Consider the following 14892-nt stretch of genomic DNA (forward strand, 5'->3'; position numbering starts at 1 on the left):
CAACAACTTCAAGGCCAAAACCATCAATTGAGATGAAATACAGATCTGAAATCGTAATATCATTCAGTACCATCCACTGATGCATCATTCTTCAAAGTGAATGATAAGTTGAACATGAAATACACAAGTAAAATAAACAACTACTACATTGTTAGAGACCAGAATATTACCAATATCCTTGTATCTGGAACAAACAAACACTCTGCCTGGCAACAGTTTTTGCTCATGTTTCCTTGCAGGCATTATCTTAGGGGCATGTAATAGGGGGATGTACCTTTCATGACATTATCAGAGAAAAGCATCTGTCACCCATCTCAGGCTACAAGAGACCCATTTGTAGAGTCTGGAATGGACTGGCACCCCACAGTTGACAAAGACAAAGGGCTTTAAAGAAATTAACTATTAAACGGGGCTGTCTCGTTAAATATTCATTTTAATCCAGCACTGAAAGAGAGATACCCATCGAGTCCTCTTTGTGCCATCTTGCGAGGCAATCAAAAGGGAATTTTCATTCCCCTTTCACAGATTGAATTAACAGCTCGGCTGAGACCACCGAGACAAAAGCTAAAAACTATCAGTGTCAAAGATCGGCTCGCTCTTTTGTTTTAACTAAGCTGGTGGAAAACAGGATCTTAAGATCAGCATGTGCAGTTAAGAAGGGATCTCCTTTTATGTTTTTTTGGGCAAAATTGATGAGTTTGACCTTTATCCATTTTTTTTTTCCTTTCAGTTAAATTGGACAAAAAGGAAAAAACATAAACACTTCAACACATAATAGGTGGACAGTGAACATAGGATTGAGGGTAATTAAAATAAATGACAAAAAGACGATACAAACAGAAAAAAAGAAACAGAAAGGAAAAGAAAGAGCTCCTTCCATACAGACACTGAACTATAATGAGACCAAGCAGATCCCCTCTTTATATCACCATAGCTCGTTGACAGTGAAACATAGCCGGACCAATGCCATCCAAGTGTTTTAAATAGCAGACCGGCGTTACATAACTACAGACATGACGTGTAAACCAACAGCCTTGGTGTCTAGTGTGGCATGTCCAGCCATGCTAGCTCGAAACTGCAAAAACAATGCCCACTGCTTTGTCTTGTTGAATTTAACACAGAATAAAACGGTAAACCCGGAACAGCTTTGTGAAAGGCACTGAGGCCATGGATGTGTGAGGTATTCTACGGCAACAAACCGTATTTTCTGTTGCTGCTTCTCAGTAAGGAATAGACACAAATCCATTGGTGGAAAGGTTTTATTGTCTTTGAAGTGTGCAATGGTTGGTGGGGTTTTAGTGGCTATGAGGTCTAGTTACAACTAATGATCCTCTCAAGAGGTACCATGTTATGTGAGGTACCCCAAACTTCAATAAGAGGAGCCCTATCCTGGAAAATTGCAGCAGCAACCTTGACTGTTGGGGCCCAGCAATGTGCCGCCTGCTCAGCTTGAGGTAGACTACTGCCACCTACATTGCCGATGACCACTCTGAAAACCCTTCAGTGTGTCTAAAGCAGTAAAAACTAGAATTAATGTTGCGGTTTACAGTCATGTCAGCCCAGACTCATGTAATATACAAAGTGAAGAATTTGAAGGAATGTAACAATGAGGGAACTTTCTGAATGAGAAATAACTTCATCCTTTTAGGTATGTGGGTAATTTCTTTCTTGCAAACGTAAACCGTTTGTTGAGTTACAATCTACAAGACCACAGTGATCTTTGAGCAACAGAATCTATTCAATTCATCCTCGGATCTAAGCGAACCTTTGAACTAGGGCATTTCAGCTCCTGAGAGATCACAACAATCTGTAATTTTTGGCCAAGAACCCGTTTTGCAAGATCGTAGTGACCTTGACTTATGAACCCCAACATCTAATCAATTCATCCTTGAGTCCAAGTGAATGTTTGAGCCATTCCCGAGATATCGCATTCGCAAAAATGAAATCCAGATTTACGGACAACACCGAGTTTGGCTCAAGGCATTCAATATGAGCGCTAATAATGAGATGGAATTTCCAGGCCTGACTCATATCACATTACAGGTGACAGCAAACAAATCTGACAACCAAATGTTTTCATAAACATGATTACAAAGACAACTGCCACTTCAGTTCATTTCGAATGGTTGTCCACGGATTAAGATCAGCGACGACAAGCCTGCATTGTAATAGCATGTGCTTTGAACAAAAGACTGTTGCGCCATTGGATTCTAAAACAAAAAAGTTCATAGCATAAGTTTCCACTAGATATAAAGGCTTTATATGATGGCTGGTATGAACCAGTTGCCATAATACTGCTGTGTGAATGATATATTTAGAAAAAAATTAATCAGTTACAGATACTGGTTATTCAACCATCACGAGTCACAGCCTCTGAGCCAATTCTTCATAAGGCTGTAAAAGCAAATCACATACATCTTCAATATACGCACACGCTGCACAACCTGTGTCCATGTTCAGTCATGCACCCATATACTCCAAGGGGCTGACCAAGATGTCTAGTGAAGGAAGCATGCAGGAGGGTAAATAATGCATGCCTGCACAGGACAAGAGAGAAGGGTGTAGCTTGAAGTGGTAGGAGTGGAGTGGAGGGGATGGGGGCTTGTGGGGGCTCGCTTATGCGTGCCAGGCTCAGACAACTCACCACAGAAGAGACACAGATACAAAAGAAAACTCACTTTGTCACGAAAGCAGAAATGACACTAGTCAGCCGCAAAACAAGCGAGGCTGAATTTTCATCAAAACAAACACGCAAACTGACACGGTGTTGCTTTCACTACAGCTGCTGTCAAAACACTGGTTGGGCAGTTATTACTTGACAGTAAAAAAAAAAAAAAAAAAAAAAAAAAGGGCCATATCAGGTCTTATTTACACTGCTGGAGACCTCAGACCTCCCAAGGGTCTTTCAGGCTCCAGCTTCAAATTCTCATCTGACCCAATTATCCAATTAGCTGGAGTAGTGGTCAGACTAGGAGGTGGTGATGTGATGGCTGGAACACCTGCAGAGACTGCGCCTGGTGTGGGGCCCAGGGGTCCAAAAAGACTAGAGCGGCCAGCACTTCATTTCTGCAGAAACTCTGCTCTGAGAGGGAACCCTGCAGTCAAACCACTGGCAAGACTTCGAGTACGTGGAGAGGTTCACTTTAGAACAATACCCCTTTTCAAGCGTACGCCACGAAACATTTTAAGCGAAAAACTAAGTATTTTTCAGTGGCGGAAAACTACTAGAAATCGAGGTTCAAATAATGACATCCCTTCCTCCTGGACCTGACTCTCTGTTCTAACTGTAAGACAAACACAGCAGCATTAAACCTTTCGATTGCGGCAAGAAACTCTAGACAGTGACATGCCATTGTTACGTGACTCCTACTGCTTACACCCTTCCGACAGTTTCCTAAATAGAGTAACATTTTAAAAAGAAACCACAACATTTCTGTTTACCCTACGGGCACTTCCCGACGGGACAAAGAGCAGGCTTGGCGTTTGACAGCTCAGCTGGAGTTTCTGACTGCCACTTCCAAGAGCAAAAGCATTTTTTTTCCTCCCTCGGGGCACTTTCCTTCCTTCCTCAAGGTAATTTGACAGCTGTGTGATCACCTACCTGCTCCTTTAGATGCCGAACATTAAGGGATTAGGGTGGAGTAGCAGAATCCATAGGAAGTGGTCTCCACTAGGGTCTTTCTGTGCTTTGATTTATTTGTCAAGCTTTTGTTTGATTTTTTTTTCCCCATATAAAAGACTCCAAGCTTTGATCACCTAACCACATTAATGGTAAAGCGCCCATATTTTTAAGATGAAGAGGAGTAAAAAGAAAAAAAAAACCCTGGCAGCACATCTGAAGGTGGGATCTTTTTCCAATGCCAATTCCAATGTTTTTTCTAGATTATAAAAAAACAAAAGGACGATCAAAGAGTTCGTATCAGTTGCAAACGGGAGAAGATGTGTCTGACAAAAAGAACCGCTGAAGAATTGGTCCATTTTAAAGAGGTGGAGACTGTCACGACAGTAGCAGAGCAACAGGCAATTATGTCTCAAGGCTCGTTTAAGGTACTGCAGACAACGTTGCTTACAAACATAGCCTGCGTCGGTGTGAGCCATTTATACTTGTGCACTCTTTTTGTTTTGCAAGTCGGGTTCATTTTTGTTTCTATGTCATGCTTCACTTTCAACGACGCAGACTGAGGCTTTCGGCAAAATTTCACACAAGACGACTCATACAAATGTTTGTATCTCCAAAACCTCCTCAGTCAACCTTTTCTCAGCATGTTCCATATTTGTTGATCCAAATTGCGGAGATGGAGAAGCAGCTGGAAACACTGAAGCAGAAACACGCTGCTACCAAGAGGACCAATCAGAGCTCTTGCGGCCTGGACACATTTCTGAGGAGACGGACGTCAGGCTACGGCGTCAAATCGACACAGAAGCCTAAACTGCCTATTACACACAACAGCCCGAGTACTTCGGGGTGTATAATTGCATAGAAGAGAGTGACATTCTCCTCCAAACAAAGCAACAACAACATACTTTTCATACAAGACCAGCGCGACCAACTACAAACAAGTTTATCTTTCTAACAACGTTGTCATCTGAATCACCCGTTGTTTCCCCGCAGGTTTGACTTTGTCTAACATGCTACTTCAAAGTGAGCTTCGCTTGAAGACAGGTGGCTAATTTCTCCGAAACAATAACTCCCGACTCTTTTCTAATTAAAGCTACGATGACATCCAAAGTGTGCCCACAAAGAACAAGGGATAAAAGAACCCGACTTGCGCGAGAGGGATCAGGCTCGCATTTTTTGTGTCTACTAGCCACAAAAAAAAAAAAGTTTTCTTGACCTCAAACAGAGCAAGCGCTGATGAATTTCAGGCTAAGATACACAAAGCCGTTTGTGAAAACAGAGAGAAATGTTGAAGTAATATTCCACCGGGATATCTTTACAGTTTGATGTGTATTTATCTATAGAAACCATGAGAAACATTCCCCAAATACCACACACTCTATAGAAGGACACGTTCACCCACATGAATAACGTAAAATTAACTTCAAAATCTTTCAAGATGATATGCAGCCCGGAACAATGCTTTTATCTTAATGGTCCATTTACATGATTGGATATTAAGTGTTTTCAGGATATTTTATGATTCATCTTCTCAGGACTAGTCTGAAAAGTATCACATCAAGACCCAGAGTTTTTCCTTTTTTGATTCTGCCCTAGGTTGTGTCGTTGAAATGTGAAGCTATAATGCAAATTAACCCCGGGGGCTGAGTTAGTGGAGAAAATGAAGACTGACAGGACTGATGCGAAGGCCGGGCCCAGAGACGAGGGGACACCGGGCGTACAAAGGGGAGTTAATGCCTCTTACATCACTCAACGCTCCGAACTTCTCGGGAGCTCGAGTCTGGGCTCACCTCTACGGCACGGAAAGGGACGGGACATTTTTCAAATACCTGAAGGATATTTACACACCTGCTCAGCGTGAGGCAGAGGCGCACAGAGGAGCCAGCTCTGTTTTAAGGGCCACGGCAGACACAATGCAGCTTTAACCCCGGTGATGGACTGATTGACGCAATTCAAGCTTGACCACAGAAACGAAACTGTGTTGCGCATTCTTTTCCGTAGATGTAACTCAAATAACAGAATGCAAGCTTGCAAGACGAAGAGAGTTTTGAAAGACTTTTTACCTTCGTGGAGCGCTGGGCTACTTAAAAACAGCTGCAACTGGAACATAGTTGTTGATGTTAGGCTTGAGTGGGGGTCTGCCTCAAGGGCATGAACCTGCAGTGTAATCAAGGTTTTTGCCAAATTACAGGCCAAAGACATCACTAAGCATAGTTCAATCCAAGGCTAAGGGAGAGGTCACCCATTATACTAATATTCCTGAGTCATGGAGCAAATTCCGGTGCATAACGTCAACACTAGACAGTAGAGGGAGGCCCCTCTTGTTTTAGGCATTTTAAGTGTCTAAGTGCACTAGCTGTCCTTTGTTTATAGCGTCAAAAAGGCCTTTCAGCGAGGAAATAATGATAGCATTACAGTCAGCTCAATGCATTTTTGAGATGCGCAGCAAAAGAGGAATGTAGAGTCGGTGAAAAAGAAAGAGGAAAAAAAAGGAGGATGCGCCGGCCTTATCAGCCTTCTCTGTAACATAATCAGCTCCAAGAGGCAACTGTATGTGTGTGTCAACAAAAAAGTCTGTTTGTATAGCAACAAAAATATATACAGTATGCAATGTACGACGAGGTCGACTCTGAGCTAACTCGCTCTCTTTCCAAAAGGAAATTGGTCATTGAATCTTTTTTTAAAAAAGACCAGGAACTGTGTAATGTTTATAGCATTTCTGTGGGTAATTACACAAGCACCATGATGCTTGTATTGTCAGTAAATTAGCTGTGGTTGACTGGTCACTAACCCTGGACATTTATGCCTCTAGTTCTTCAAGAAATCTGTGTCACGCTATTTATATATGTATACATTCATTCACTCCATCCATTCTTTTCTGCACTATTCAACTCAGGGTTGCATCAGCCACTTTATGTATATTGTATGTTGCCATGCGCTATATCATGTTCTCTTTAGTCTACTTTGTAAATACAGGATACAGATATTTTTTTATATTTTATACATTCTCAACATTTGCATATTTTGTTTACATTTTTTGTTTATCTGCTGCACCGTAGGCTTTTGAGGAACGTTATTTCAATCATGTATTGTGTTGCACATGTCAGAATTGACAATATGGTTGACTTGACTAACTCATGTGAATCTTATAGTTTACCATTAGATGTGTCGTGTAAAAGGTCACATAGAAAACATACGTGTGTGTATACAGAGCCATACAAGCGCGGCCTCGTTTGGCCACAATTGAAAGATGACAAACCTGGTTAATTGAATTGGCAGCACATGAGGCGAGGCCTGTTCCCAGACAAGACACCAAGAACATGATGGGATCAAAGGGCACCGGAGCCATTGCAAAGCCGGCTGCTGCAGTCGTGACCACGAGAGCTGAAACCAACAGATAGAAATAAGACAAGAGAAATCCCGTTAAAGTTGACTTTACTTCTTGAGGTTAACAATAACATGTAAACACTGCATGAGCTATTGTTCCTTATGTGTGTGTGTGTGTGTGTGTGTGTGTGTATAACTTTGATTCTCTGCCAAACAAGAAGAAAACTGTAACAAGTCAAAAAGTAATTAAATTAAATTCAAATTAAATTACTATTTATTTCAGTGCAGATGTGACAGTTTGTTGGTTGTTAGAAAGCAAATAAATCATAGTAGCTGTAACTCCACAAAACAAGAAATACTCAATTTTTCAACAAAAGAGAGACTACCTTATTAACTTGACTACTGCTCAGTATTTACTAAAAATGCACCAAACACAATTAAATACTATTTTTTTGTTACCACCAGCAATTGCTCCAAAGCTCCAATGAAAGCTGTGTGTTTAGGAGTTACAACTCGGATTGTCTGGGCAATATTGAGCAAGTCAAACAGTGAAATAACAGATAATGCTGCAGATCTTGCTTCAATGTGTCTAACATCTAAATCAACAAAAAGTACACTAATGTGTAAGAACACTGCAATGTTTACAGAGAGCTATGCACTGCATGAAAGACATGAATTTATCCCCCATGTAATAACACTTACTTTCATAGTTCTAACGTGTATATAGTGGATATTACATAGAGTAGTTATCTCTGTAGTATGCGCCAAACTGCCTTTTTACCCAGTTACTAATTGGTTTTAAAAGCGACTATGTAATTAAAATTAGGGGTGTCCCGATCCGATATTAATAGCAGATATCGGTCCGACATCAGTGGATTATATCAGCCTGCATCTAAAACCTCCAATGTAATTATTCCGGACTCCGCTCCAGCACTTCCATCCAGCAGCGCCCGGATCCAGCATGCAGAACCCACGTGATGACAACAGCGTGCGCTAAGATGCTAACAAAGTAGCGAGGAGTAGGAGTCATGTCGACTGTGTGGCAGTATTTTTCGTTATTGGATTGACCCTTTTGGTTAATAATAAATGTGTCAGTTTTTCTCATATCCACTGTTGCTGCCATATCAGTATTGTATCAGAAGTGAAAAAGTTGTATTGGGACACACCTAATTAACATTGTAATTCATTTCAATCGTTCAAGAGGTACTGTTTGTACTCTACCTGTAAGTTTGATTTTGGCAAGCCGGGCGTAGATATCCGGTAAGTCAGAGTCGTCCTTATTCAGCTGCTTCCACTGTCTGTCGAGACGCGCCTGCTTTGCCTCTTCCGTCTCCACATGGACATGTGGAGTCTCCTCTACATCGGGCTTCAACGTGGAGATTTTAGGCTGCGCCTTAACGGTGACATCGTCCGGCTCAGGGACAGCGTCGGCGGCTACATGACGAATGGTTGGTACTCTCTCCACTTGCCTTTCGACGCTGTCGTCTCTCTCGTCCACTACGGTCAGCACAGGTGCCTGTTTGGGGACGGCACGCTGGTGAAGATCACTGCTGTTCTTTGCAACATACTGAAAAAAAAAACAACAACAAAGGTACGTGGTCATTTATGTGATATATTTAACTGTTACGATAATAAAATGTAATCAAGAAATGTATTGCAAAAAAACAAATACATTCAGGATAACTTAAATGTAGAGTGAAGTACCTGGCGTTTAAGGAAGTTAAGATGCTGATAGGTCAGCCAGTTTGACGGATCTCTTCTGAGCAGCCGGATGGAGGTGCAAGAAGTGTAGTTACACCGAGAAACATTTTGAGCTAATTTCTTTTTCACACTAGTTCCCACATAACCTACAAGGAACACCAGAAGACATAATGTTTAATTGCTCAAATGATTACTGACAACTTTTTCCTGATAAAAACAGTAAATAACAATAACACACCTGCCCAAACTAAGAGAAGAACAGATGTAATCATGAATGACACATGGGCAGCAAAAGACAAAGCAACAACAAACAGCATTAAGCAGGTTTATTTAAAGAAATGTTAACTTATTTCATGTATCTTCTCTCTACCTCTACCTCTCATCTCTGAAAGTGATACCGTTGCTATGGAGAAGTACAGCCATAGAGCATGTCTGCACACGCACGTAGGTTATACACTTCATATAGTTAATCATTCATTGAGAACAATTAGATGAAATAAGTGCAACTTGAAGCTAGCTTATATAATCTACCACTTTAACCTTATACTGTAACGTGTTCTTATATTTAACATATCAAGACAAATGCTGCAACACTGTGTTGTCATCAGTGTCCTTATTTTAACAAATTGCCATGCAGCTAACAGTTTCCACATTGAGTTTCCCAAACGCTGAAGCGTAAAGCTACAATAAAACCGCTACAAAAGTCAGTGTGCTAATTTTAGAGTTTTCCGATGCACTTCACTTCTTTCTTAAGGTCACAGCTAGCCTCTTACCAAATAAGCTTTCTCAGATGCTTCCGGATAGCAACATGCTAAGCTAGCAGGCTAGCTCCTGCCTTACCTTCAAGCGCCGTTTGCGTCGAGCGCGCATTGAAATTACCTGAAAATATGACACCGTATAGGACAAGATATTGCTGTTCTATGGCGTTACCTGACAGTCTGCAGCATGGCGCTTTAAACATGTTCTCGAATCATAAAGCCGGCTCTCGTTTCGACCCTTTCACATGCAGCGAGCCGCCATTTTGACCTCGTTAGGTAAAGACAACCACTTCCGGGGCAGGAAACGTCAGCGTTGGCGCTACAGACGACGTAACAACTAAATAAAATAAAAATAATATATTTAAAAATTAAAAACTATGAAAATAAAATGTCTTTGTCATGCGTTTCAAACAGCTTTCACTATATTAAAAAATCGTATTTAATGTTATATATATTAGAGACTTATATAGCCCATTACAACACATTGCAACGAAGTTGTATTGAACTAATAGTATTTTTTGCATCTGGTATTATTGGATTTTACTTTTCAATCCCAGAATCTTAATGGTATTTTTTTTCACACCATAGATTTTACATTATGATACGGATTGCATTTATAAATATTAATATAAATATTAAATTAATAATATTAACCACTGCTTGTATGCTACACATTTATCATGTACTGGGAAACTTAAGAAGTGCACAGCAGTGTCATTAATAACATTTTCAACTCTGATTTTAAGACTGAGACTACTGTATGTGCTGTGCACAATACAGCCACTCATCAGCCATAAAATTAACAGTCATTGTGCAGGTCCGTGTTTTGCTACCAAAACAGACCTGACCCATTCATGCATGTACCGCACACCTGTGAAGATGTGCTGTGTTATCTGGCACCAAGACAGCAGATATTTTAAATCCTGCAATTTGCAACAGGGGGGTTCCATGCATTGGATTTGTTGCTTGATTGGATTGAGATTTGGGGAACACCTAGTACCTGTTGTGTTCTTCAAATCATTTGAGTTTGTTAATTTGTCACTGTTCTGCTGAAAGAGGCTGCTAGCTAGTAACAGGATAATCAGTACTGCTCACTTCACCTGTTAGTGGTCAATGTTATGGCTGAAGAGCATATACAAGTCCAGTACAGTGTGCATCATATGTTGGTTTCCGAAATGTCAAGTTAATATCATTAAGTTTTTCATTGACTTACATTCACTGGGACTTAAGCAATGTATTGAAGATAAGAATAAAAATAAATCAGAAAACAACCGTCACTGGCATATAACTATGAGTCATCAATGAGATTGACTCAATTAAATTCTGCTATCTAACTCAATGTCTCCTGCTTTTGTGTGTTCTCTGATTGACCCTTCTCCTTTATTTGGCCTGTTTTATTTATTTATTTATTTATTTTTTTGAGTACGTGATCATGTTGTTGTCCCTGGTTACCACAGACAGTGAGATGGAAACCTTCTGATTAATACCCTCTCCACTACTTTCCCTTTGTTTCCTTCAAACAAATGAAACAGAAAGGTATGACTGTCTGTTTTGTGCAGTGTTTAATTAGCAGGATGACAACTATAATAATGGTGTGATTGTAGAGATCATATTCAATATAAAGAAAAACACTCCTCGCTCTTAAGCACCCCATTAAATTTTAAGTTAATCTAATTTTGCAAATGTTGTGCACTGTGCAAGGATTCTCATTTAGTCTCCACAGAATCATGTGGCATGTATGATCTGTTTTACGGAGACCCCCTGAGGCAAATATCTTTTACAATCACAGGTGTTGTCTATGAACTCAAATCCCCCTGTAATCCAAGCCGAGCATCCAATCCTCCTGATTCATCTCATTCATTCCACTCTACTGCCAGCTCCTTCTTCCCTGCTAAGATTGCACTGTGTAATCTTCATGAGCCATCAAGATGCAGGGGCTTGATGAATGCCAACAATACACACAAGGCCGTCCCAGATCGGGCATAAGAGCACTTTTATTACAGGAGATAACCATTACGTTCTGTTCTACAAGATTTCATTCCACACTGACCCGGTCAATCTCTTTACATTTGGTTTCGATGCGCAGGCTGAAATAGAGGTTTATTGCTTGGTTTTGCACCATATTATTTATTTCTCTGTGCTGTTATACAGTTTCAGTTTTCTATATTTGACTCTCTTTTTCCCTCCAAGGTTGCAGGAACATGGTTTCAGAAAGCTCATAATCTTTCGTGCAACAATCTGTTAGTTACGGCTGCTGATGATCCTCAACAGAGTATCTGCTGCGAACATTAATAAACAGGCTCAATCAGGCAACGGTATAATATTGGTTTATTTCATCAAGGAATACTTTGTCCGCTGCCAGTGAGTGTGAATTTGACTGACTTCAGGGAATTAATTCCAAATCATCTGCTCTCCTTTTGTGTGTGCCTGAGCATTTGTTGCTACATGAATGCTAGTATTCTGCTAATAATTTGAAACACAAACCCAAATAAAAATAAAATACCTAATGTTGCCTCCACTGTAATAGACTGGCCTGATTGGAGGAAATTTTCATGGTGGTGTAAACCTTTGACAATCGGTTATGTGCCTAATAGGTAGGGGTTGTACCAACTTCACTCATGTGCCACGGCTCTTTAATCAGGAAGGCAACTAGTCTCTAAACACCTGACAATAACAACAGGTGAGGTGCCCACTGGGTCATTGCAGCAAACTAGCAGTGGTTCATCAGTGTGTGGAGATATTTCACGTAAGCTGAAGCCCATTCATCACCACACCCCCACTGGGATGGCGCTATGCTGGAATACTGACAAAATATGTAAATCAGTCCTGAAATAGCCATCCGCTAACGCTAGCAGAGGAACAGTTCAAATCCTCTCAATGGCAGTTAATTAACAACTTAACTAAAGGTCCTGAGGTCCAGAGAGAAGGAGGCTGCAAATCAAGGTGAATTTGTTTGTTATTTTACCTTTTGCTGCACAACATGAAGGCTCCCAAGATATACTGCATTTTTTATTTTATTTTTTTTCGGTTAATCCCAGTTACATTATCCTGTGTTACATCACACCGAAGTACTGTTAAACATTATTGACAGTCCATTTTATATAGGCTAAGCTCATGTGTTTATCTTAAGTTCTGTTGTGTTCTAGTAGTTGACATTGTTGCCACGGTTGTAGAGCGTGTTTTTTTGTCCTTGACGTCAGTAAATGCACCAATGCGAGATACGGAAGTAATGGTAGAGATGAGAGTTTGCCAAGCGAGAGCCAAATATTAATTAATTGGTGTCAGACTGATGGTGTTGCGGAAGAGCCTCCCTAGCTTCTTTTGTGTGAGACCCTACAATATGTATTCAGGTCAAGAATGTTGATGATGATTTGTTACAAAGCATTACTTTCAAATGTTTTTAAGTGTGATGTTATCGACTAGTCAGCGTCAACTCGACTTTCAGCAAATATTAGTCGACTTTAAAAAAAATCAGAGGTTGTTCAACCCTTAAGTGCCTTATAGCTTGATAGCTTATATTTTTTTCTGGTTGGAATAAACCCATTCTTTCTGAGTGTTTGCCCCATGGGACAAAATCCTCACTGGGACAAAATAATGGGACAAAATCCTTACTTTAAAGTGGAAGATACCATTTGTTACTGAGGATTTCTGGTCAAATACTGAGACAATGACATAGTTTTACACAAGATTGTGACCTGTGCTCCTGAAGTCAGGAAGCTCCACTAGTTTAGGTAATGGCACGATGCACTCCGATGAGTAAAGACAAAGCTAAACAAGACTTTAATGCCTTCTGCCCATAAGGTAGCCCAAAAGACAGGACCTGAAGAACAGATGGGCAAAATGGAGTGGAACAATGGAGAAAACAATGGGAGGAGTTTGTGAGGTCTGTTCAAGCCAAAGAGGTCTTTCAAAGGCTCTTTACTGTTATTCAACCTCTGGTGGTGGTCTCGGTATGAGGGCTTTTTATCACACTGCTTTCACTACATCTTTGAAAAAAAATGTAATGGCCGTAAACATCCTCTCAAGAGAGAAACAGAGAAACAAAAGGAGTCCGGGCTGGCTTTGTTAGGGTGATGACATAGTTTATCAGGGTGAAAGCTGCCTGATGTCAGCAGTCTGCACTCCACCTTATGCTCCAGGATTTTTTGTGTATCTGGAGTGGTCGTAAAATGCAAGTCAGAGTCAGAGGGAAATCATGGCAGGCTTTTAACGTGTTTAGGCTGGAGATGGCCCGAGTAAATGAATCCAGAATAAGAAAAAAACATTTACAGAACAATACTGCACTGTATGTGAAGCATGACTGATGACAGTAATAACACATAAACATGGGAGTGCGGTTTCTCTTTACAAAATAAACGATGAACACTTAAATTCCTTTGTTAGCTTTCATAATTTACATTTGAGGAGAAGAAACACAAATAATTCTGAAGTGGAGAGCAGATGTCAGTAAGATTGATGAGCTAGCTGAGTGTTAGCATCTCTGGCCGTCTGGTTTGCTGTGAAGTTAGCAAGGCAGCAGGAAGAAGGGTCTCTTTGGCAATTTCAAGGGTCCAGGAATTTACCCAGCATTCTATTAAAAACACAGCTCCTTGGCACTTAGCGGTGAAAGGGTGACATGTTGAATCAATTGAAGGTAGCACGGGCCTCAGGTTGTGTAAGCAAAGTGCTGAAAGGTCATTAATAGACATTAATAAGAAAGGGCTCTGTTACTCTGCTAACAGGGCCCGCTAACCGCCTGCTGCCTACATATGGCGCCCACAGAATGGCCAAATCATTTTTTACTCTAGCTGCAAACACATCACACAGGGGAACGCGCTAACATCTTATAATGCAACACGCTCCTCCCATGAAGCCCCAATAAATGGCCAAGTCAAATAACAGAGGCCTCCTAGACCTGTCATCGCCTCAGTTCATCTGCTCTGATTTACAAGCACTGTCCCAGAGGTTTTAGTGCCATCACTAATCCCACAGGGATGACCATATGAATGGCAGTGGAGTCAACCTTCAGAAAGAAAATAACACAAAGAGGCAGACAGCACCGCATAACTCCAAGCAGAAACAGATGCAGAGACGCTCTGCTGTTTATAATTGATTTTCAAGGGCAACATTTTGTTGTCATAGTTTGTCTAACGAGCCCTCGGCTGGCGCCCCGTTGCTCGTCAACCACACGGTGTCAGACAGAGCAGCCATTCACCACCACCACACCCCCACTGGGATGGCACCACGCTGAAATACTGACATCACCCATGGAATTTCCCCCATGGGACAGATTCTCTGCTGCTTGTTTTTTTTAGAGTATTTTGAACCGGCGAAGCATCCAAACCCCCCAGAGGGAAAACTGGCCGGCCACTCCAGCTGCTCGATCTCTCTCCACGGACAACAGGTATTCTCAAGCCACCGGTGTTTATGTCTGAGATCACGGGTGTCTTTGTGGGCCTCCGGGGCTAAGCTTCTAATTGGCCACGGCTCATCGATCACACAAGGGCG

General features: G+C 41.1%; 1 protein-coding gene across 1 annotated transcript in view; it reads right to left on the reverse strand.

Moving 5' to 3' along the window:
• The window catches only part of LOC125022733 (protoheme IX farnesyltransferase, mitochondrial), a 30249-nt gene extending 20537 nt beyond the window's left edge, over positions 1-9712 (reverse strand). Inside the window, exons 1-4 of the mRNA XM_047609641.1 lie at positions 9578-9712; positions 8651-8793; positions 8168-8513; positions 6879-7003 (exon numbers count right to left, since the gene is read on the reverse strand). Of these exons, the coding sequence (XP_047465597.1) occupies positions 6879-7003; positions 8168-8513; positions 8651-8793; positions 9578-9608 (645 nt within the window). The 5' untranslated portion in view covers positions 9609-9712. The remainder of the gene's footprint in view (positions 1-6878; positions 7004-8167; positions 8514-8650; positions 8794-9577) is intronic.
• Positions 9713-14892: the final 5180 nt, after the last annotated feature.

The sequence above is a fragment of the Mugil cephalus genome, chromosome 16 (assembly GCF_022458985.1).
Source record: "Mugil cephalus isolate CIBA_MC_2020 chromosome 16, CIBA_Mcephalus_1.1, whole genome shotgun sequence".
In the NCBI taxonomy this organism is placed as follows: domain Eukaryota; kingdom Metazoa; phylum Chordata; class Actinopteri; order Mugiliformes; family Mugilidae; genus Mugil; species Mugil cephalus.